At 41.0% G+C, this 22097-nt stretch overlaps 1 protein-coding gene across 1 annotated transcript in view; it reads right to left on the bottom strand.

Moving 5' to 3' along the window:
• Positions 1-285: 285 nt before the first annotated feature.
• LOC146856239 (transitional endoplasmic reticulum ATPase-like) overlaps positions 286-22097 on the bottom strand; it is a 123603-nt gene continuing 101791 nt past the window's right edge. Inside the window, exons 17-18 of the mRNA XM_085654310.1 lie at positions 16240-16391; positions 286-2307 (exon numbers count right to left, since the gene is read on the bottom strand). Of these exons, the coding sequence (XP_085510436.1) occupies positions 2196-2307; positions 16240-16391 (264 nt within the window). The 3' untranslated portion in view covers positions 286-2195. The remainder of the gene's footprint in view (positions 2308-16239; positions 16392-22097) is intronic.

Below are 22097 nucleotides of genomic sequence, written 5' to 3'. Positions count from 1 at the left end.
CTTGGCAAATGCAACATGATAGTAAATATCAAACAGAATTGTTCCTGATGCCACAACCCACCATTCCACCACCTTCTGAGCACTGACCCACACACACTTAGTTTCTGACGCACAGCGATCTGTGCACTGAGCATCTGCATTAGTAACAGCTCTTTAATTAGGCTTGGTCACTCTTTGTATGAAATTCCCACAGCTGACCCCTAAAACGCCTTTTAATTGCTTTTCACAAAAAACGACTTGATGCATACCTCAGCAGAGCAATGGTTACCACAAACAGACGAGAGGTCTTTTTTCAATTATTTTATTTTACTTGCAAGGCATCAAGGTAATAGCTCATTCAATAGACATTTCTTTTCAAAGGTCAATGTTGTATGTCTGTTTTTTAAAGTTAATTTCCTATTCCTCTTACAGGTAGTTTTTGTTTAGGCTAAATTCAGATTTTTCATTATCAATGAACTTACAATCATTATATAGTCGATTTAGATGAGCTGTGACTGCAAAATCTGCATAAAAAGACAACTCGGTCTACTGACAAAAGGCGAAGCTTTTTTTTCACTACAGATTTTCTTTGAGGTCAATGCTGCCCAAAGGTAATCAAAAACATTTACAGAAGTCAAACATGTCTGCCTAAAGACTAAACTTGCCAAAAACCTGGTGGCCAGATAGACTTCGGAGTAGAAACTCTGTGGGCAGACTGACCCTTAGAGTACAAACTCACTGGGTAGACAGACTGCAGAGTAGAAAAGCTGTGGACAGACAGAGCTAAGAGTAGAAACTCTGTGGACAGACAGACCATAGGGTAGAAACTCTGTAGGTAGGGAGGCCTCACCGTAGAAATTTTGTGGGCAGACAGAGCTCCAAGTAGAAACTCAGAGGCAAATATTCCTGCCATTTCCTTGAAGTGGCACAAAAACTGTTGCTAACCACCAATGCCTGCATTGCAGACAGAATTGTTTTTTTGTGCAGGAAGGTGCATCTTTCTGCACAAAAAAAAATCTCTGAGGCATTCTCTTCTTTCTATGTATGCTGCAGAATACAGCACACAAAGAAAGAGTAAAATAAAAGCAGAGAAATAAAGATATTTCTCCTTGTTATGCCTCACCTTGGGAGGTGTAGCACTTTGAGGCATTCCTAGGTCTACCGCAAATGGTAAATCTGGGAATGCACCAAAATCTATGGGTGGATGTGTGGAAATACCCACGCTCCACCCATAGAACGGCTCCCTGGGGCAGAGTAGTGCAATGCAGCAATTCACGCTGTGTAGCGTTACTCTCGATTTATCAAGCCACTCAGGACCATGAAAGGTGGCCTTGTGTGGCTTGATAAATCTAACTTTAGTGATGCGTTGTCCTTGCGCCCCATTGCGTGGCGCAAGGGCAACACAACACTATGATAAACTTACCCCTCATTGGCCAGATAGACCTCAGACTAGAAACTCTTTGGCCAGATAGACCTCAGAGTAGAAACTCTTTGAGCAGATAGACCTCAGTGTAAAACCCTGGTGTGCAAGTACATCTTAAGCATATAAACTCTATGGGCAAAAAGAAACCCCGCAGAGCAAAACTGGCAGACAGGTAAGCCTCACAGCAGCAACCTATACTGACTGAAGCAAGTAAGAGATATTCTTAGCATGGAAACCACCACAAAAAAAGATTATGGCCATTTATTCCCAATATCATCTGAAAATATATATTTTTTTAAATAACAAGTTAATTTGCTCTTCAGCAACAGAAGGCATGCAGTTTTCTGCATCAGAGCAGTGGAGAAAAACAGTGGGGTTCGTGTGCTAGGGCGCTGATGTAGAGTACTCGCCAGAACAGCAAAGTCAATAGAATGGAAGACAGGAGCAAACGTTTCAAGATCAGAACTGATAACTCTGGCTAAAGCCTTAGAGGAAAAGCTCTACCTGTACCCTTTTTCGTATTCCAGGAAAAAGGAGAAAAAAAGCAACAGCAAAAGTAAAATAAAACTCAAATTGGGAGATTTATAGACTAGTTGCGGCTTCAGGAAGGCGGGAACATGTGACTGATTCTGATGTGGCAATTTCGCGTCTTCCTAATAACTAGCCTGTTGCCAAATCTCAAATCCAGTTGGGCAACTGACAAAAAGCAGAGTCTACCAGTCACTGCAGTTCTTAGAAATGACGATTGAAGCTTCTAGGGCCACTTCCTCAGTGCACAAGGTATCTCTTCTCTTCAGTTGTACAGATCGTCATCTCCTTCATCACGAAAAAGGCCCCCACCACTGCCGCTTTGACCACTATCCCGACCACTGCCGCTGGCACCGCTTGGCTTCCCCTCTGGGAACCTGCGAATCATAGGAGAAAGATTAGGCAGGAGACATACAGATGGGAGAAGCAGAATGAAGGGGTAAAGTAAAATGGTGGACCCTTCACTCAAGTTATAATCATTAGAGTAGTTGGGTTTGTGCATGGGACCACTTTTTACACAATAGAAATCTTTTAATGTAACCTATAGGAAATCATCAAAACAAATGGAAAACCACATGCACTTTAACCCCTTAGCTGTGTCTTTTCCTGTTCCAGTGCGGAGCCATTTTCTTCATGGTTGGAGGAAGCACTTTGCGCTTGTGCGGTTTTAGCTTTTTTTCGCACATGTTAATGGCAAAAAAGTCGGATTTCGCTCCATTTTTTGAAAATGTTGGGGATTCTAAATATGCCCAGATTTTGTGGATTCCCGTGGAGGGAACTGAGAAAATAGCCCAAATATAGCAACTTTTTTGTTTTTTTCAACAAATTGCAAGAACAAAAGGTTTGCTGTGCTAGGATTACCATCTTTCCAATTTTTGGAAGCAAGCACAATTGTAAAAAATCAATTTTCTTACCACAGGTTTTGCATTTTTTTAAAGTAATATTGATTTTTTCTTAATTTTGGTGGTTTCTACCTACTTGAGTTTATAGTGTAAACAAGTGTGATACCCCCTGGTGAACCCGGAAACCTATATATTTATAACATGTATACAAAATTCAGAATTCTGCAAGGGTTATTTGGTTAGCTCACTCATAGCTTTCCCAAACTAATTGTTTGAAAAGAAAAAGGAAAATAAGTAGGAAAAAATATAATTGGGTGACGTTTTCAACTGTATTTGTTCCAATGGCCAATTTAATAAAGTAATATACCATTATCTCTGCCAAAGACTTCTGTTCAGAGAGATATCTAGTGTTTGTTGTTTGCCCACAAACACAGAACACCAGAGCCAACAACTGATCTGCAGTTTTTAATAATATTTTATTGTGTGCTGACCACACATGATACAGTAAAATCTAATGATTGAAAAATGGGGAAGTAGGAAACCTGTGAATTTTTTAATGCCCAACGATACTGAATTTAGGAATAGTAGTTATTTATAGACCTCTGAATATAGGCTTACCCATGTTATCATGAGATTCAGGGCACATTTTCCAAAATGTGTTCTTTCTTGCACACTGGCTTACATTTAGAAGCAAAACATGAAGAGAATTGTACTTAATAATACCAAATGTTCTACTGTTCTGTATTCCCACACTTCTCACAATAAAAGCCGTTCCCCACTTGTATGGCTGGCCCTGGCACCTTTGACAGAAAAAGTCCCAAAACGCAATGTGAAATTATCAAAACAACATTATCAAAGGATCTGAAATTACCCATCCATCCTGAGGGACCAAAGTACGCACCACAGCCACCTGTGATTCCAAAAATGTGATATATTTACTGAAGTGCCCTGCGAGCTAGCCTATGTAGGGAAGACTGAACATAAAATCACAATGAGGATAACAGAACACAAAAGAAATATATGTACTAAAAATGAGAAATCAGCAGTAGCATTACATTTCCACACACAGGGCCATAATATCAGCCAACTTCGCTTCATCATGTTGGAAATAGTCCCATTAAGAGATGGGATTGACAACAAGAACATTTTGAGAAGAGAAATTTTTTGGATCAACAGATTGGACTCTTTAGCCCCCAACAGTTTAAATGTAATTCAGTTGCTTCCTGTAAAAATGATAGTTGTTTTGTGATAACACTTTTTGTGACCTTATGGTACTTTTCATGAATGGCATGTAACATTGTACAAAACAGCTGTATTCTTGTTCATCAGAAATATTCCTTTTAGGATACGATTTCACTTATGCACCTATGTGTAATTCGGGGAATGTGATTGAGGAAATTCTAACGTTTGGTTGTGCTTCAATTTGGTGCACTCACGTAATCAAGTGATTACATGGCAGCTCCGTACAGCCGAAGAGAGCTTGAGAGCCTTCCTGAAGGTGTTCAGAGAGGGGGCGCGTCTGATGTCGATTGGGAGCTAGTTCCAGGTCTTGGCCACAATATAGGAGAAGGATCTTTCCCCCGCTTTGGCTCTGCGGATGCGTGGGGTTTCGTCAAGGAAGAGGTTGGTGGACTGTGGGTTTCTTTTGGGTACGTGGAGGGTGATTCTATTGTTGAGGTATTGGGGTCCGGTGTTGTGTAGGCATTTGTAGGCGTGGGTGAGTTTTTTTAAAGTGACTCTCTTCTCGACGGGGAGCCAGTGGAGCTTACGTAGGTGTTGGCTGATGTGCTTGTGTCGAGGGATACCGAGGACGAATCTGGCGGTGGTGCTCTGTATCGTCTAGAGTTTGCGGAGTAGAGACTTGTTTATGCCAGTGTGGAGGGCGTTTCCGTAGTCCAGCTTGCTGGTAATGAGTGTGTGGGTTACTGTCTTCCTTGACTCGGGGGGGATCCATTTGAAAGTCTTATGAAAATGCAGAGGGTGTTGAAGCAGCTGGAGGCGATGGTGTTGACCTGTCGGTTCATGGAGAGGGAGGAGTCAAGTACGATGCCGAGGTTCCTGGCGTGGTTCGTGGGGGTCGGGGGCTGCCAAGGGTGGTGGGCCACCAGGTGTTGTTCCATGCCGATGGGGTGGTTCCAAGGATGAGGATTTCTGTCTTCTCCGAGTTGAGCTTTAGGCAGCTGTTGCGCATCCAGGCTGCGACGTCCTGCATTCCTTCCTGGAAATTGAGTCTGGTGGTGGTGGAGTCTTTGGTGAGGGAGAAGATGAGCTGGGTGTCGTCGGTGTAGGATACTATGCTGAAGCGGTGCTGTCGGACGATGGCGGCGAGCGGCCATGTAGATGTTGAAGAGGGTTGGGCTGAGCGATGATCCCTGTGGGACGCCGCAGGTGATTTCCGTAGGTTTGGAGAAGAAGGGTGGCAGTCAGATCCTTTGGCTTCTGCCGCTGAAGAACGTTCGGATCCAGTCGAGGGCGGATCCTTGTATGCCAGCGTCATGTAGTCTGGCGGCGAGTGTGCAGTGGGAGACGATGTTGAATGCTACTGACAGGTCAAGTAGAATCAGGGCTTCGGTTTTGCCTTGGTAGAGGACGGTGTGGATGTCATCTGTGGCGGTGAGTAGGGTGGTCTTGGTGCTGTGGTTGCTGCAGAATCTGGATTAAGAAGGGTCGAGGATTGTGTTGTCAATTTTTCAATTAAGCTTTATTCGGTACAAATTAATGACCATAAAAGCACAAGAGACAGACATAGTAAAAATACAGAGGGCAAGTTACAGTAAACATTGACAATACATTAAGAATCGCAATAAATTAATTAAAACTGGTTAAAATGCAAAAACACAATTACACACTTTGTTAAAAACACATACTTTTCCTGGAATTGATGCATTTGTTTAAAAAAGTTGCAGTGTAAAACAAATGTCCGCAGATTGCAAATTAAATATTAATTTCAGTGCGTGCTCAACTGTACGTGTTCCATATTTAACAAACATTGGTTTAAGGAAAGCAATATGAAAATTAGAGTACAGTTTACAGAACAAGATAAAGTGCAGTGTGCTTTGTGTGGAAGTCCCATCACATCTACAAGGCCCAGATGGATGTTTTTTCGCTGTCGGATGGGCCACCAAATGGTGTGCCATTCCAAATCTGAGTCTTGTTAACACAAATTTATGCGAGGGCCTTGTAACTAAGGTTAGATAGACAGGGAATCCTTCCGTAGATAAGTACCTATTGTAAAACATAACAGTGGACAGAGTTCCGGCAGCAACTGCCCTCTTTCTCTCTGCAAAATCCAGAAAAGCCCTTTTCAGCTCAGTTTTGGGGATCGATAGAACTGCTTTGGGGTCTTTTACAATATTCAGGTTAAAAACATCTGAAAAACATACAATAATGTATTTAATCCGGGGTATTGCTACAAATTTGTCTAATCGCAAACAGTCCTGGATAATAGACCTAGTAAAGGACTTCTCATCCTTCAGCCAGATTGACCGCCAGGTAATCAAAGGCCTAAGGGATAAGAAGTCGAGTAGGTAGTTAACAGATAATTCCTGGTGACTCAGAACATTAGAGGCCGAGGTAGGCAAGCATAGAAGTTTTTTAAGAAAAAGATTTTCTTCCAGCTGCAAATTATGGGCACAACAGTAGCCCCAAATTCCTGCCCCATACATTGCAATAGTTACACATCTGGCCTGGTAAATTTTAAGCATGTCCCCGGTTCTACGGTCCCCAATTTTGCCGGCAAATCTGAAGATGCCATGGCCATTTCTAGCCATTTTATTGCGTATATTATTAAATTCATAAATCCACTTCTTCTCACAAGAAAAGGTAATACCTAGGTAGCAAAATTTATCCACTTGTTGCACCTTTACATTATCAATAAAGTACCCTTTAATAGTATGTTTTGGATTCTTTGAACCACAGATCATGGTGTGCGTTTTTCCTATGTTAATAACTAGTTTCTTATCTTTAATAAAGGACGCAAAACTATCCATCAACCGCTGCAGTCCCACGGAAGTTCTAGATAACAAAACAGCATCATCGGCGTATAATAACACCGGCACTGAAACGCCATTGATCATGGGAGCATCTGCGTTAACTTCCTTTAAAATAGCATCAATTCCATGAATAAATAAAATGAATAAAAGAGGAGCTAAAACACAACCCTGCCTTATACCACGTTTGACACTAAAATTTGGGGTACATTCTCCCTTACTCCCGAAACGCACACAGGTTTTTAATTTCTCGTACATCCTGGCGAGAAAGAATATTATACCCTCTGGTGCTCCCATTTTCAACAAGGTTGGCCACAAAATCGAGTGGTCCACCATGTCGAAAGCGCTACTCAAGTCTGCGAAGCATAGGTACATAAGGCCTGGTTTTGCATCAGTGTACTTCCCGATCAACAATTCTAAATTGACACATTGATCAAGCGTACCCCTGCCTTTCCTAAATCCATACTGACTGTCTGCCAGAATGCAATCCTGTTCCACCCATTCCTCCAATCTTACAAGCATAACTCTACTCATAACCTTTATAGATGAGTCCAATAGAGAAACCGGACGATAATTCTTTGCATCAGACCTGCTTCCTTTTTTATAAATTGGGACAATAATAGACTCCCCCCAGGATGGAGGGGGCCCAGTACAGACAGCAGCATTAAAAACGACGGCTAACAGGGGTCCCCAGACTTCAGGTGCAGCTTTATAAACGTCAATCGGGACCCCATCCGGGCCTTGGGCTTTCCCGCCCTTGCTCGCCCGAATGCCGCTTTCGACCTCCCTAACAGAGAAATCAAGTGGCAAAATAGGCCAACTGGATGAACAGGCATCAGCAATTTTACCAGAGTCAAAAATAATCGAGAAGTGGGTAATCCATACTTCACTTGAAACATTTGCTGTTAACTCGGGTACATTGGCCTCTTTAAGAAATGGTGAGTTAACCGTCGCCCAAAACAGCGTGCAGTCAGATAATTCTGCAGCTTGGTTGAGTGAGTCCCAAGCTTGCTGCTGTAGATTCCCCTTCCTAAATTTAAGAGCATTTTTATAATCTGTCCTTAAATTTATTACTAAATTTTTATCCCTGGGCTTCATTGCTAAGGCCTGCTTGAGGCTGGTTAGAGCTGCCGAACAGGAGTGGTCGAACCAACCAGGTCCAATCCTTGAACGACCCCTATTACGACCGGTAAATTTGGCATCAATGGCAGTGTTGATTCCTTTAAAAGAAGATAAGACCCGCTCATGGTCGAATCTGTTTTCCACAATAAAAACAATGTCTGCCAAATTCCCCTTTATTATAGATGTAATCAATTCTGAGGCTTTTTCCCCTACCCACCTAAGCCTGACCCCATTGACCCTGTGAGCTTCTACATTATCAATTGGAATCCCCACCTCTACATCACTATCCTCCCACAAAGTGGTGGCCACAATAATACAATTGTGGTCACTTATAGCTAATATTTCAATTTCCGGAGGTGCAAAGCAATCGATAATACTGGAAGATACTATCACATGATCAATCACAGACTCAGTACGCCAGTTTTTGAATGTTGGGACGGGCAGGCCATTTCCATCCTTACAGCATTCCAATATTTCCAGGTCATGACAACCCATTAATGTGTGCAAGGTTTCCCCGTAGGTATCATGACCAAAATGCAGTACATCCCAACCAGCATTGTTAGTAACCCCACAAACCTTTAAGGGTGACAATTCACACAACGTAGTGTTAAAGTCCCCACACCAGATAATATCAAATACAACATTAGATTCCAAACTCAGATTATCAATGGTATTGGCCAGGTCAGTTACTATTTTACTCCTGGTGCCGTCAAAGATATTATTATAATAGTTGATCAAAAGGATATTGCGGCCTTTACCTTCAGAGATCCAGAGCATCTGTACAAGATCACCTACTGGTATATGCTTTTTTACCACTATCCGGCGATGGACCGATATAAGTATAAGTAAACCCCCTTTGGCTCTACCAGGTCCCTCTCCCCGTGCAGGTAAATTATAGGACACATATAGGATTGCGTTGTCTTCGATGAACCTTGTAAATTTCTTTCTTTTTTCTTTTTTCATTTATTATCAGATAAGGCATCATCAACCTAAGGTGTCCATTTGAATATTGTATAAGTGATTTTTTTATATCTGTTCTGTCCTGTTTCAAACTATATAGTTTTAGTCTTTTTTGTGAATTTTGGATATAAATTGTTTAAAAATATGGTGCATATGTATATTAACCATTGGAATGTAACCACTCTCTTATATGTTGTTTTTATATATATATTTTTTTCAGTGTCAGCGCAATAGACGGTTTTCCTGATGAAGGCTGTTATGCCGAAACGCGCGTAGTCCCCATCTACCGCATTGTGTTTATTATTTACATGTCTATTTAGTTTTTCTGTTTTTTGATGTCTGATATCAATATATATACATAGTGTGTGTATTTTCCTTCATTTTCCTTTTTCTGAATTAACTTTATTGTATTTTGTTTGCTGACTTGTACATACTGTTATATATTTTAGTGCTATACGCTACATCATACCCAGATTGAATAACATACAAAAAGAATATCAAATGTAGAAATAAAAGTATTTTTCTAATCAAGGTTTTTTGTCTATATGACTAGCACTTAAGTGGTTACATCTCATGATCCATTTCGGATATATATTACTTTGGATATTTACCCCCTTGTTATAGTTCTTTACCTACCTGGTCTTTTTCCCTACGTATAGCAAGTTCATTAGTTGTAGGGGTCCCCTTCTTTCCAAAGAATTCATCTACTGTTCCACAGGCAAATGCAGTCCACGCGTATCAAAGCACCAGACCTCTTTTCTTGTTTGGAAATAGATAGATAGGGGTGCCTTTCGTCCCTCAGTACGTAAACCGCGACTGCATATCCATGTCATTGATAAGAGACAATCATGCAGTACAGTTTCATTTACAATAATTTTATGATGATAGCGAAAGTTTAGCAAACAATCAACTAGATCCTGTATCTGATTTGGTCTGTTGTATATTTTTCCTTGTAGAATCATTTCCTCCTGATGAAGGACACATAGCCCAAAATGCATTGGTATTTGCTTAATTGTGGATTGATTTATCACAATGTGGAAGTAGAGTCAAAATCGTGAACATAATAAATCACATCAATACACTGGACAGTGGTTTATGAGCTTCATTGCCATTCTGTTGAGAGATTGTCAAAGTGAAGTTGAGCAATATATTTGAAGATTAACAAAAAAAAGTTTGGTGGAACTTTGTATCAATACTCTGGGCGGGGAAAAATGTGTAGTGCGAAAAGAGGACACTGTTCCTGATACAGGACAGCACAGACAGCTTCACTAGCTCTAATAGAGTATTAGAAGATTTGGGAAGTCTTGCCACGGTTGTATTTTCTTTATCAATATGTGCGGTGAAATAAAGTGCCTGTATTACTGGTCTTAACTCGGCTTGAGGAATTTTATACATCCTGAGTATATAGATTTAGTAGGATGGGAATAAACTCAATTTGGAAACATGGTCAGTTAAATTAAGGTTTTGGTCAATGACAAAGCTGAGTCATTTTGCAGGTGGGAGAAAGTTTGGGTAAACACAAAGATGATGAAGAGAGCTGAGGCATTTTTAGTTTGGGTACAGAGACTCAGTGGATATGGTAATTGGCACCATAAACAAAATAATTTCTAACGTAATACCCTGCACGGCTTTCTTAACACCTTAAATGCCAGGACGTTTCCTTCCCCAAGTCCTAACCTCTTTATTGAAATGTGGCACAGGACATGCCTAAGCCTTCATAACATTTTTTAACAAAATATATCAAAGTTAAATGTATGTCTATTTTGTCACATGTTGGGGATTGCAATGGGACCCAGAGTTTTTGGATTCCCCTGGAGGGAACTGAGAAAATAGCCAAAATGCTGAAAAAAGGGGAGGTTTATTTTAAAAATGGCAACAATGTGCAATGCAAGAAAGCATGTGTTTTTTCACAGAATGGCATCAACAAAAAGTGAGCAGTGCTGATTACCCACGTTCCAGTTTCAGGAAGACCCAGAGTTGTAAAAAATATTTTTTTTAACCACAGTTTTTGCAATTATCTATCTGGTCATCAATATTTCCAATTTTTGAGATTTCTACCTACTCGTAGTTTCTGGGAGAAAGAGGTCTGAAATCCAGGGTTGAACTCACAATGCTGTGCATTTCCGAAAAGTGGACAACATTTGAAATACAGCAAGGCGTCATTGCTGTAAATGGCTCTTAGTTTTACCTATGAAACTGCTAAAATAAACAATGAAAGTAAGTAGGAAAATATACAAATACGTGACAAGGTTTCCATCAGTATTTTTATCCTCCAAAGGGCCAAACCACAGAAGTAATATACCATTACATCTGTCTTACTTTTCCATTGACAGGGCTATACAGTGTTTGTTGGCTGCCCGAAACACACGATAACTAGAGCCATCAACATAGCTTCAGCTATAATTATGAGTTTTCACTGTGAACCAACCATGCATCAATTCATAAGGTAACATTTCTGAATGAAAAATGGGTATGAAGGAAAGACATGAACTTTTTAAATGTACTAAAGAATCTGAATTTAGAAATAGTGCTCATTTATACAACTCTGTATTAAGGGCTATGCACAACATCATGTGATCTTTTTGCAAAATGTGTTGTTTCTTGCACACTGATTTATATTTGGAAGTCAAAAATGGAGAGACATTCAATAGATAATAGCAAATGTTCTACTATCCTGTGTTCCTGCACTTCTCTCAATAAAAATGGTACCCCGCTTTTGTGGGTGGGCTTGTCACCCACAGTAGGAAAAGCTCATAATACAATGGTTCCCAAACCTTTTAGTACCAGACCTCACTTTTTAGAACTACAAACTTTCGAGACCCACCTTGCTTTAATGGACATGATATTGGCAATTTTTTTTATTTAACTAAAGCATTGTGCGGTAGTGCACTGTAATTTACAGACAACACATTTTCCATTGAAATGCCCTCTACATTTGCACAGACATACAGTTTTACTGATAAAAATATATCACGCACAAATGATAAATGTGTGGATATCAGGTTTCAGTGAATATTTATCATTTACATGTGTGCACCACCAAGTAAAGTGTCTTCATGTGTTATGATCCTATTAAAACCTTTATTTCCATCACACTTCAGAATTACAAAAAATGGGTGTCTTTTCTGCTTTCCTAACAGCTGAACGTGTACATTTCATTCGCACGTATTTACATATTGTTGAGTATTGCAAAACAATGACATCCTACAAACTTTCCTTTCAAACACCTGTACTCCAGCCAGAGTGTCAAATAATTCACTTTACATTTCTTTCTCTGGGTGCAAAGTGAGAGGAGCTTGTAAACAGCAATCCCCATGTACAAAGAAAGAAGCAATTTGTCAGAATACATAGCCTGACATTTGACCTTTGGCTTTGAAGCACAGCAAATGTGACAAGGCATTTTTATTTATTGCTTGAACTTTCACGACACACCAAAAATAGGCTCACAACCCACCACAGTTTGGGAAACAATGCCATAATACAAAATGGAGAAATCAAAATGTATTCTTGGAATTGCAAATGCAAATAACGGTACGCCCCCTTATGATTGTGCAGCATAAAATGTGTTGTTCATTTTTTAGAAGGAGCCGCTCAAGCATATGCAAGCCTTTCTATAATATCAAGTGCCTGTGTTGGAAGCAATTGGGGTGCAAGGAGCGGGTGCAAATGCTTGATGTGCACCCGGGGCACTCGTCATAATATTGCCCCTGGGGTCTAATACGCTTTCTGCCCTCTCATCCTGGGGCAGGGGACTCTGCGAGCTCTGTGCGGGGGGGTGGTCCAACCTGATGCCACAACGGGCAGGCTCCCACACTATTCTTTCTTTTTCAAATCTTTCCCTGGTATCTTCTGCATTTTTCTGCCCTCCCGATCCGACTTCCGGTGAGGGCAAATTAGGGGTCCTGGGGTAGCAAAAAGACTATTAGGGCTTTAAGGGTCAGAGTGAGGCCTGATGCCAGGATAGGCTTGCCCCAAACCCATTCCTTTTTCTTTTTTAAAAAAAAAACAATAATATATCTTGGTGTACATGGCAATTTCTGTCCACCCACCTCCCAAGGATGGCCAGTGAGGCTAAATCCTCCAAACTTCCCTCAGAAGTGGAGGGGAGGCAAAAAGACTACTTGCCCTTTAGGGGTGGAGAATACAACTCTATGCCAAGACAAATCAGCTAACTTCTCCACTATTTTCATTAGGAAAGAACAGTTCTGATGTTTAGTGGGCATACTGGGAGTTAGCCCCCCAGTTTCCCTCACCCACCTAGTGGTCAGGAGAACTTTTACATCAATCTCCCAGTCCTTCTTACGATCCCTAAGAATTCAACCCATATGAGGTGGCTGCCCACCAACATTACATATTCCTGTAGCCTATAAGAGCATGTAGCATATGTGGGCTGTCACAGGAGATGAAAATGGAGGTTCTCTTGTCTGAATCAAGAGTAAAATACCTATGGAAATGGACTGTGGATCATTAAATCTGTATCACTGAGATACTCAAAGGAAAGTAGGAAAACCTATTCTGTGAAAAGATGAAAAAGAGAAAGGCACATGGGATATAATATTGATGTAACTGAAGTTTATCAACAGATATAAAATAAACCTTGAGGGAGTGGCTTATTGCAAAACATGTGTTGGCTGCATCTGTTGACAGTATAATGTGACACTTGAGTCTGATGTTTGCTTCTGTAGAACAGTTTTGTGGAATGATTTATTTGAAAATTTGTATAGAGAATAAAGAAGAAACAAAAGAACTCAATCTGTGTAAATATATATGGAATTGAAATAAGAATTGAATGTAGGTTTCCACGTCTGTTTAAATGCTTCCACATTGAATAACATCAGAGGATACTATTGTCCTTGGTGGCAGTAGCACTAGGCTATTCTCCGTTATCCACATTACATTTTTTATTAGGGGTAGAAAAAAAATAATGTTTGCGTTTTATGAGTGAGGGCTATGGCTCGATACCAGGAAGGACCTACCTGAACCCCATTCTTTTTATTTAAAGGAAACAGCACTATTGTCTTGTGGGCTTTCTAAAACCGGGAGATAGGGGTTAATGGTTAAACCCCCAATTTACCCGTGACTCCACGGGAGAGATTTTAAGGGACTTTGGTGGGTGGGGATCCCCACTATCCCCATCTTTCAAATTCCTTGTGTCTACAGGAGGGATCCTTGCTTGGTGCTAATCACAATGTTAGAAACCATTATTCCTTCACAAGCCACTATCTTTTTTTGTGCGGAGTTCACCGCCCTACTGTGGAGTCTCCAAAATAGTAAACTTACAACTGAATCATTTGTTTGTGAATAGTGAAAAAAAAGTAAACTTACACAAAGGCGTAAGTGTACCTCTGTGAATCGGGCAGCTTTTGGTTGGGGAGGGTGAGTGAGTGTGGTGGGTGAGTGAGTTCGAGTATACAAACTGACTGGGGTTTGACCAGGCACAGATGGCAACTGACCTTGTGGCCTTTGCAGTATTTGGAAAATCAAGAATCCATTTGTTGGGATACTTCTCAGGAAGAGGTATATCATGTGGATTTGTTGTTACAGTAGTTGACACTCAGAATCGACATACAAACTACAGTGATAATAGAAAATGATAACCAGGGAATAGGGACCAGTTGGCTTGTTTTTAGGGAACCTTCACATACTGGAGTCTTCTACTTCCATTCAGAGCTTTGTCACTTATGTTGATGTTATTTTGCACTTTCCACTTTCATAATGGCATACGTAGGGTGAAAAGTGGGGGAGTCCTTGCTTCGAGTCATACTGAGACTTCTTGGCTGAGATGGGCTGTTGTTGAAAGCATCTTCCGCTGTCTCATTCCTTTTGGTAAGGAGTAAGATGCTGATGATGCTGCACAAGTGGCCATTGCAGTTAAGACCATGGAAGAGTTTAAACCATCTGCCTGTAGTGAAATGTCCCAAATCTCTAATTGCACAGTAGATGTTATTATTGAATCTAGTTTGGGATGCAGTGAAAAGAAGGCAATATCTCGGTCTGAAGGCCTATGTTTTTTGGGCAGAAATTTTGGTTGTGGCAGGAGTAAGCAACTTTTCCAGGGTCACCTCTTCAAAGCCATTTAATAGCGGCAAGAGGGTATAAGCAGGGATCATAGGCTGCAAAGTCTCCATGACGAAAAAGGCCCATGTTTGAATAGGGTCTTCAATGCAATATTAGGTCATTATTTCATCGACCAGAGAAATCCATGAAGTAGAATATGCTGGTGAGAGCAGAAGTTCAAAGAAAAGACTTTGTACGATTCATCAATGTATTTTCTTAGAGGAGGTGGAGTGGGTCTCTCATTTATACTTATCTTGGATTGAGGAGAAATAGATTATGCAGCTGTGGAAATGGTGCTTGATGTTTCAGGGCAAGACTAGGTGTCTCTGATAGAGGAGGAGGAGGTGAAGGAGATGAACTAGAACTGCAACCAGATTGGGTTACACCTGAGCAGTGCCTAATTGTGGTGGTAGACAGTTGATGTACTAGAGACACTTTTGGCTGTTGTGTTGGAGAACTAGAGCTTTGACAGCAGCAATGACTGCTGAAGAAGCTGTAAATTAGTCTGCACAGTTCCTCTTATAATACTATACACAATGAAAGAGTTGCTGACGGTGGAGATATTGACTCAGGGGGGTTGGGGTGAGGGGTGGATTAGCATCATGACACCACAAGGGAGGAAAATCCACTGCAAAAGATGTCAAAATCAGATGGGAAATATTTACAGAATATAAGAGAGGCTGATTGAAACTAGAAAACAATATATCTGAGAGAATAGGGTGATAAAATACACATAATAGTGTTCTAACACCTTCTCAAAAAAGCTGGGAAAAAAAGAACTGGCTATGTGAGGCAACTGTCACTACATGGCATGCTGGGATGTAGAAGATGCTAGCTTCTTATAAGGACAGTGCATTTTCAGCACTGCCTACCTGGCAGCATTAACCCCCTTTTTATGTTTCTTTGCTATCCCCAAGTCACAAAGTTAGGCTTTAGGCTGCAATCCTGCTTTGTATTGTATTTTACATTTATGTGGCATCCAAACACTTAACAAAAATCAGAAATTTGGCCACAGAGAGGCTAGTGTGTACTTATCTGCATTTAATAATGCCTGATGCACACTTTGTACCTTTCATCTATATGAAACTAAAGTGTTCTAAAATTCCTACACTTAGGCTGCAATAATTTAACACGTATTCCTCTTAATGAGATCCTAAGACACAGAACAGAAAGATGTGGGTGGAATAAATATGTGGGGCTGCAGACAAAGGGGAGCCCAAAACGTGTGATAGAATACCCTTGGGGATACAAGGTAAGTAGTTGTTACATGTGTAGTGCTCAGAAGGGTGAAACGCTTCCCAATGTCCCAAAAATCACTTTCTTTCTAGAAAATCCTCACCTGAAGTTCCCAAAACCACGACTTTGCTGCAGCGTCTGCGCAAACATCTCATATTTGCGGATATCATTGTCGCTGACAGAGCGACGAGCAAACTTCATGGCTTCCTCAAAGTGATCACGCCGGATCTCAGGCACTGGGTCATAGTCATCATCCTGTAGACAGAGAAAATGTAATTGTTTTGGACATAGCAGGGAAATAAAATAGTCATGGATGCTTCATCTGCACCACCTGTAAGAGCCTCCAGCAAGCCCACCACTAAAAGTGCTCACAATACAGAATAAACAATTTGAGGGACTACTGTTAGTAACAGTTACTCCATGTGAAGTGCTCAATCCCCTCAAGACCCTTAATCTTGAATCACAGGCTTCACCAAGAAAGCCTTGAGCCGCGGTTTGCTGCAAATATTACACTGGTGAATGGAATCGCTCCTGTTGACGCCAAACAAAAGCCACACCTTTATCATATTAAGTGCATTGTCAAGGGTTGTCCATGATATAATCTATACTGGTCAGTTCAGTTTCTGCTGTGTGCTGCTGCCCCTGGAGCTCTTTCTTACCATATTTCAGAGGTATGGAGCTCACCAGGATTATGCATCTAATTTTTTGATTTCACATGTGCTCTGGTAGGTAATGTGAGGGCCTCCTCTACTGTTCGTGAGATAGTGCAAATTTACTAATAAAGTAGCATCTCAGAATTGTATATCATGGAACCTATCTCTGATACTGGAATTAGACACCTGCAGGGAAGTCCTATTCCGCAAAAGACAGTGGGCCAGATGTACGATCATTCCATTTTGTGAGTCGCAAATTGCCTCGAATTGCGACTCGGAAAATGGAATGTACAACAGTGTCTCAGACACTGTTTGCGATTCCTAATGGGGTCGCAAATTGCATGCCTCATTAATATTCATGAGGCAGGTGCAATTTGCGAACCCATTGGGAATGGCTAGCACTCCCAGGGATCGTGGCCTGCTGGCGTCAGCAGACCACCATGTCTGTGACTGCTTTTTAAATAAAGCAGTTTAAAAAAAAAAATGCATTTAAAAAAGAAAAATGAAACTTTTCAGTTTCATATTTTTAAGAGCAGGCAGTGGTTCCTGGGACCACTGCCTGCTCTTAAAAAATATCTTCTCACCCATTCACAATGGGAAAGGGGTCCCTTCCCATTTGCAAGTGGCTTATCACCTACTTGGAGTAGGTGGCAAACTGCGGGTGTTTTGCGACCGCAAATGCGATTGCAAAACAATGGTATATACCATTTGGATTCGCTATTAGGAAGGGACACCATTGGCACACCCCTTTCTTATAGCAAATACCAAACCATATTTTGCGAGTCAGTAATTGGTTACCGACTCGCAAAATAGGGTATGTACATAGGCGTAACCAATTTTGCGGTCGCAAATGGGCCGATTTCCCATTTGCAACTGCAAAATATGGTCGTACATCTGGCCCAATGAGAGATGTTTGTGGTACTGGGACAGAAAAAGTGATATCATGGAATACTTATGGGAGACAGGTAGCGCTAGGACATCAGGTTTTGAAATTATGACCTTTCCTGCAAACCTACTTACTTGATCCACTTGTAATGTATCTCAAAACACTTAACTGAGTGTCTGTTGAAGTGTCTACCCGGTCTCTAATCAAGTGACTCTTAAGGGAAGTCATGAGATATGACCACCAGGTACTTCAGGTTCTGCAGCGTATCTAGGTTGTACTTACTTGCTTTAAATACATATGCATTTATGTATGTGTGAGTAGATCCAGCCAAAAGGCTATGGTAGTTCAAAAGAAGGATGTTTCAATACAATTTTTTTACCATTGTGTTTAATCACTATATGCATAATTAAACTGAATGGTTAAAACGGCATTGAAATAGCTATCTCATAACTATCGCTTTTAATTATTACATACACAATTAAAAACTAGAGTTAAAAAATTTACTTTTCAACTTTTATATTGTTTTTCTCAGCGAACATTAGGAAGTACTTCATATTCACAATATCCTTTCAAAAATAACTGTTCACATCGTAATCTTCATTGCACGGATACAACTGAATCTGTGCAATTATGACTAAGAGAAAACTAAGCGGAACACTACACAAGTTGAAACCTAAACAGCTGCAGTGCAGCTATTATCCTGGCCCACAAATCTAACTACCCCAGACACTATGGGCCACATGCATCAACGAGAAAACTGGTCGCAAACGGGCAGATTAGCAGAATATGCCCCTTTGCGACCGGTATTTTTTGCATTTGGGATGCATCATCCCAAATGCAAAAATCGCAATTTAAAGGAATCTCTAAATAGCGATTCCTTAAATTGCGCTTGCATTTATGGAATCCCAAATTGAGATTCCTTAAATGCAATGCATTAAAGTTAAAAAAATTAGCGATTTCGCTAATAGGGGGAGCAAATTACCATGAAGTTGAACTTCATGGTAATTTGCAAAAACTTTGAAAAATGCACTTATGTGCATTTTTCAAAGTTTCATGTTGCGCACACACATGCCCTTAGAGCATGTGTGTGTGCAACATATGTGCACAGATCAATTTCAGGGGTGCAATAGGGTGTCATTTTGACACCCTTGCACCCTTGAAATTGCATGAGCAATTTGCGAGTACCTACTGGTCCTCGCAATTTGCTCATGCAATCTCCAATTCATTCCTATGGGCCTGGAGGCCCATAGGAATGAATGGGACGGCATTCCTTAATTGCGAGTCGCAATTAAGGAATTTGTAGGAATCGCTATTTTTATAGCGATTCCTACATGCATAGGCTTTTGCAATTCCTTAATTGCGATTTCTTGAAAATCGCAATGAAGGTATCGCAAAAGTCTTTGTTGATGCATGTGCCAGTATATAAATTAAAAAAACTAGCGACTACAAAATCTCACTGATTGAAACTTAATTTAGGATCAAAATACTTTACAACAAAAAGAACCAACCGAGTGCTTACATTGCAGTTAATTTTTACAAATAAAATGTATCACTTCTGATAGTGGGGATTTCAAGTAACAACAAACTCTTTTACTTTAACAATTTCAGAACGGGAGTATGAGTTACTGATACTCAAATCACTGATTCCAAAAAGGAGTCAACATGATGAATGAATGTGACTTTTAATAGTACATACTTAGTCCAAGCCATTTAAGACAAATTATGAATTTGAGTTGAGTAGTATGCTACACCGTTGAAGGGTGGTGCTGGGTGTGAGTGTGTGTTTGCATATGTGTGCATGGTATATGCTGAAATAATATTTATTACGATTGTTGAATGTGGGGAATGGCCATTACTCATGAAAGACAAAGCATAGAGAGGGTCACTATGCACTTATACACCTTCAGCAAATTTAACGAAGAGGTTACTTGCCTTTGTTGATCATATTTCATGTAGATATATTTTCATGCACAAATCTCCCTTCTAGTCATCAGACTGATCCTGAAAACCTTTCCCTGCCAATAGCTTTCCAGTGCCGCCAGGTGGTGCCATGTGGCTGTAGTCATCACTCTGTCTACCGGACATGGCAACCTTGGACCTCTTTCTCTAGCCATTTGTCCAAGTACAGAAACTCATGGAACCCTCACCATGGCATTGAACTCACCCCAATTTCTGGAAAACATGAAATGAAGATGTCAGTCCGACCTGCAAAATTGAGAAATAACTGGGCTGGGATCGCACAGTGAATCTCAGGTTATGTCTGTGGGCAAGGAAATTGGACGATGGAAGCAGGCATCCTGGAGTTCCAAGAAAACTAACCAATCTCATACATTAATGGCCAGCAAAACATGGCTCAGGGTTAGCATCCTGGACTTGTCATGCCAAATTAACATGTTCGGAAGGCAGTGATTTATGATGAGTGCCAAATCGTCCTTCTTGGGCAAGAAGAATTAAAGGGATTAGAATATAATGCTTGTTTCTTTCAGAGGCACAAGTCTATTGTCCCCCCTCAACAAGGCAAGGAATTCTTCCTTCAAAATTGAGAAGTGTGTCAGAGAGCACGTCCTGGTGGAAAGGGTGTGATCCATAAGGAGGAAGGGTATGGCCTAACCATTGTGGATTAGCTTGATGACCGAACAATATGTTGTGATCATCTCCGAATTGGTAGAAAAGAAAAATTGGTGACCCTCCTCCCACCGGAAGATGGTGACATAAGGTGGGGATTCAGGGAGGTTTTGAAGCAGCGAAGCTGTCAAAGGACAGTGGAGATTGGATCTACAAGTGTTGATGGTGTCTGGTAGATCCACCAAGCCCTGAAATGAGAAGTATAAAGTTTGGGTGTCTGTTGAAAAGGTTGTCTCTGCCAGGACTTCATTGACCTCGAATGCCTGCAGAATTTTCTATACTGTTGCTTGAACTGTCTTGCTGCGGAAACTAGACCCAGTAAGCAAGACGTAGCTCTGCTGTTCTTCTTCATGTTATGTTTATGAATCTGGCTGTGATTGTACAATCCAGACCACACTTTAGGATCTGCTTCAAAGCATCCAAGCCACCACTCACAAATCAGAAAGGATCTTTTCACTTGGTCTGAGAAACTGATAATGTCAAATTTCACAAATAATTCAAGGGTCTGGACATTAGCTATGTATATCCTAAGATATCCTGAAGCAAAGACCTTCTTTCCACGGCATCCAGTCTATTTGACTGCCTATCTGAAGGGGAAGTAGGAAAGGCATTTGGTTTTACCTTTGAGGTGAACTCGGAACTCTCTCACATTCTAAACTCAAAGTAAGCTCCTACAAAGGTAGCATACTTACCTACTCCATCATCAAGTTTCTGCAATGAGAAACTCTCACAAACCTTCTCCACTCTGTCAACACAGCCTCAAACCTGGACAGAACCTCCCACCATTGGTTAAGCCTACACTAGATCCAGCCAACCTCCCCAACTTCAGTCTTTTAAACCACCTTCAATTGTTCGGAAAATATTCAAGAAGACACCCGTCAACTAGTTACAAAACATATCAGCAGGAACAACCTACTTCAGGACTGTTATCATGAATTCAGACCATCTGCAATGTTGAAGCGGATTTGCTACAATTAGTCATCAATGCCCTCTTCCTCAACAAAGAAAACAACCCTGCCTCACACTCCTACTTTCGACACCATTGACCATCTAGCATTGAACCATACCCCAAAAACTTACAAGGGCTTCAATGGCATACTCCAGAATTCTACAATGGTTCATCTCCCACCTCGAAAGGTATGCACCTGACAACAGAACAAATCTATCAATTCACTCTCGACTTGAACCTCTCACTCAAAGAGCAAACTGCTAAGAGGACCAAAACGGCCTGGTTCCATAACCCTTTGCTGAAAAAAGTGAAACTTTTTTACCCAGAAGACTTTAGAAAGATAGTTTAAGCCCTAGCCCTCTCCAACCTAGTTGGAGGCAATGCGCCCTGTTAAATGGTGTCCCAGAGACAAACTTGCTCTCATGAAAGGCATCCTTCAGGCAGGACCACAGCTTACCAAGGGGATAAAGACATCCAACCACATCAATCTTGCACCAAAGGAACTACACTTGCTCCCCTTGCAAGCCCCAATCATCTTCAGGATCAAATGCTTCACTTATAAGGCCTCCTATACCAAGGCCCTTGTCTATCTAGCCATCAACTAACAATAGTTGGAGTGGCGCAGGTAATTATTAAATAGAGTGAAGTGGCTACAGTGCAGTGGGGTAGAGAACAGTGGCGTAGAGTAAAGTGATGTAGAATAGAGTGGTATAGAGAGAAGTGGGGTAGAGTGAAGTGGCATAGAGTAGAGTGGCCTACAGTAGAGTGGTGTAGAGTAAAATGGGGTAGAGTAGCTTGGTGCAGAGCAGAGAACAGTGACGTATAGTACAGTGGCGTAGAGTAGAGTG

Source organism: Triturus cristatus, chromosome 4_1, assembly GCF_964204655.1.
Source record: "Triturus cristatus chromosome 4_1, aTriCri1.1, whole genome shotgun sequence".
Taxonomy (NCBI): Eukaryota; Metazoa; Chordata; class Amphibia; order Caudata; family Salamandridae; genus Triturus; species Triturus cristatus.
The sequence above is the reverse complement of the archived record's forward strand: the minus strand, read 5'-3'. Positions and strand labels throughout refer to the sequence as shown.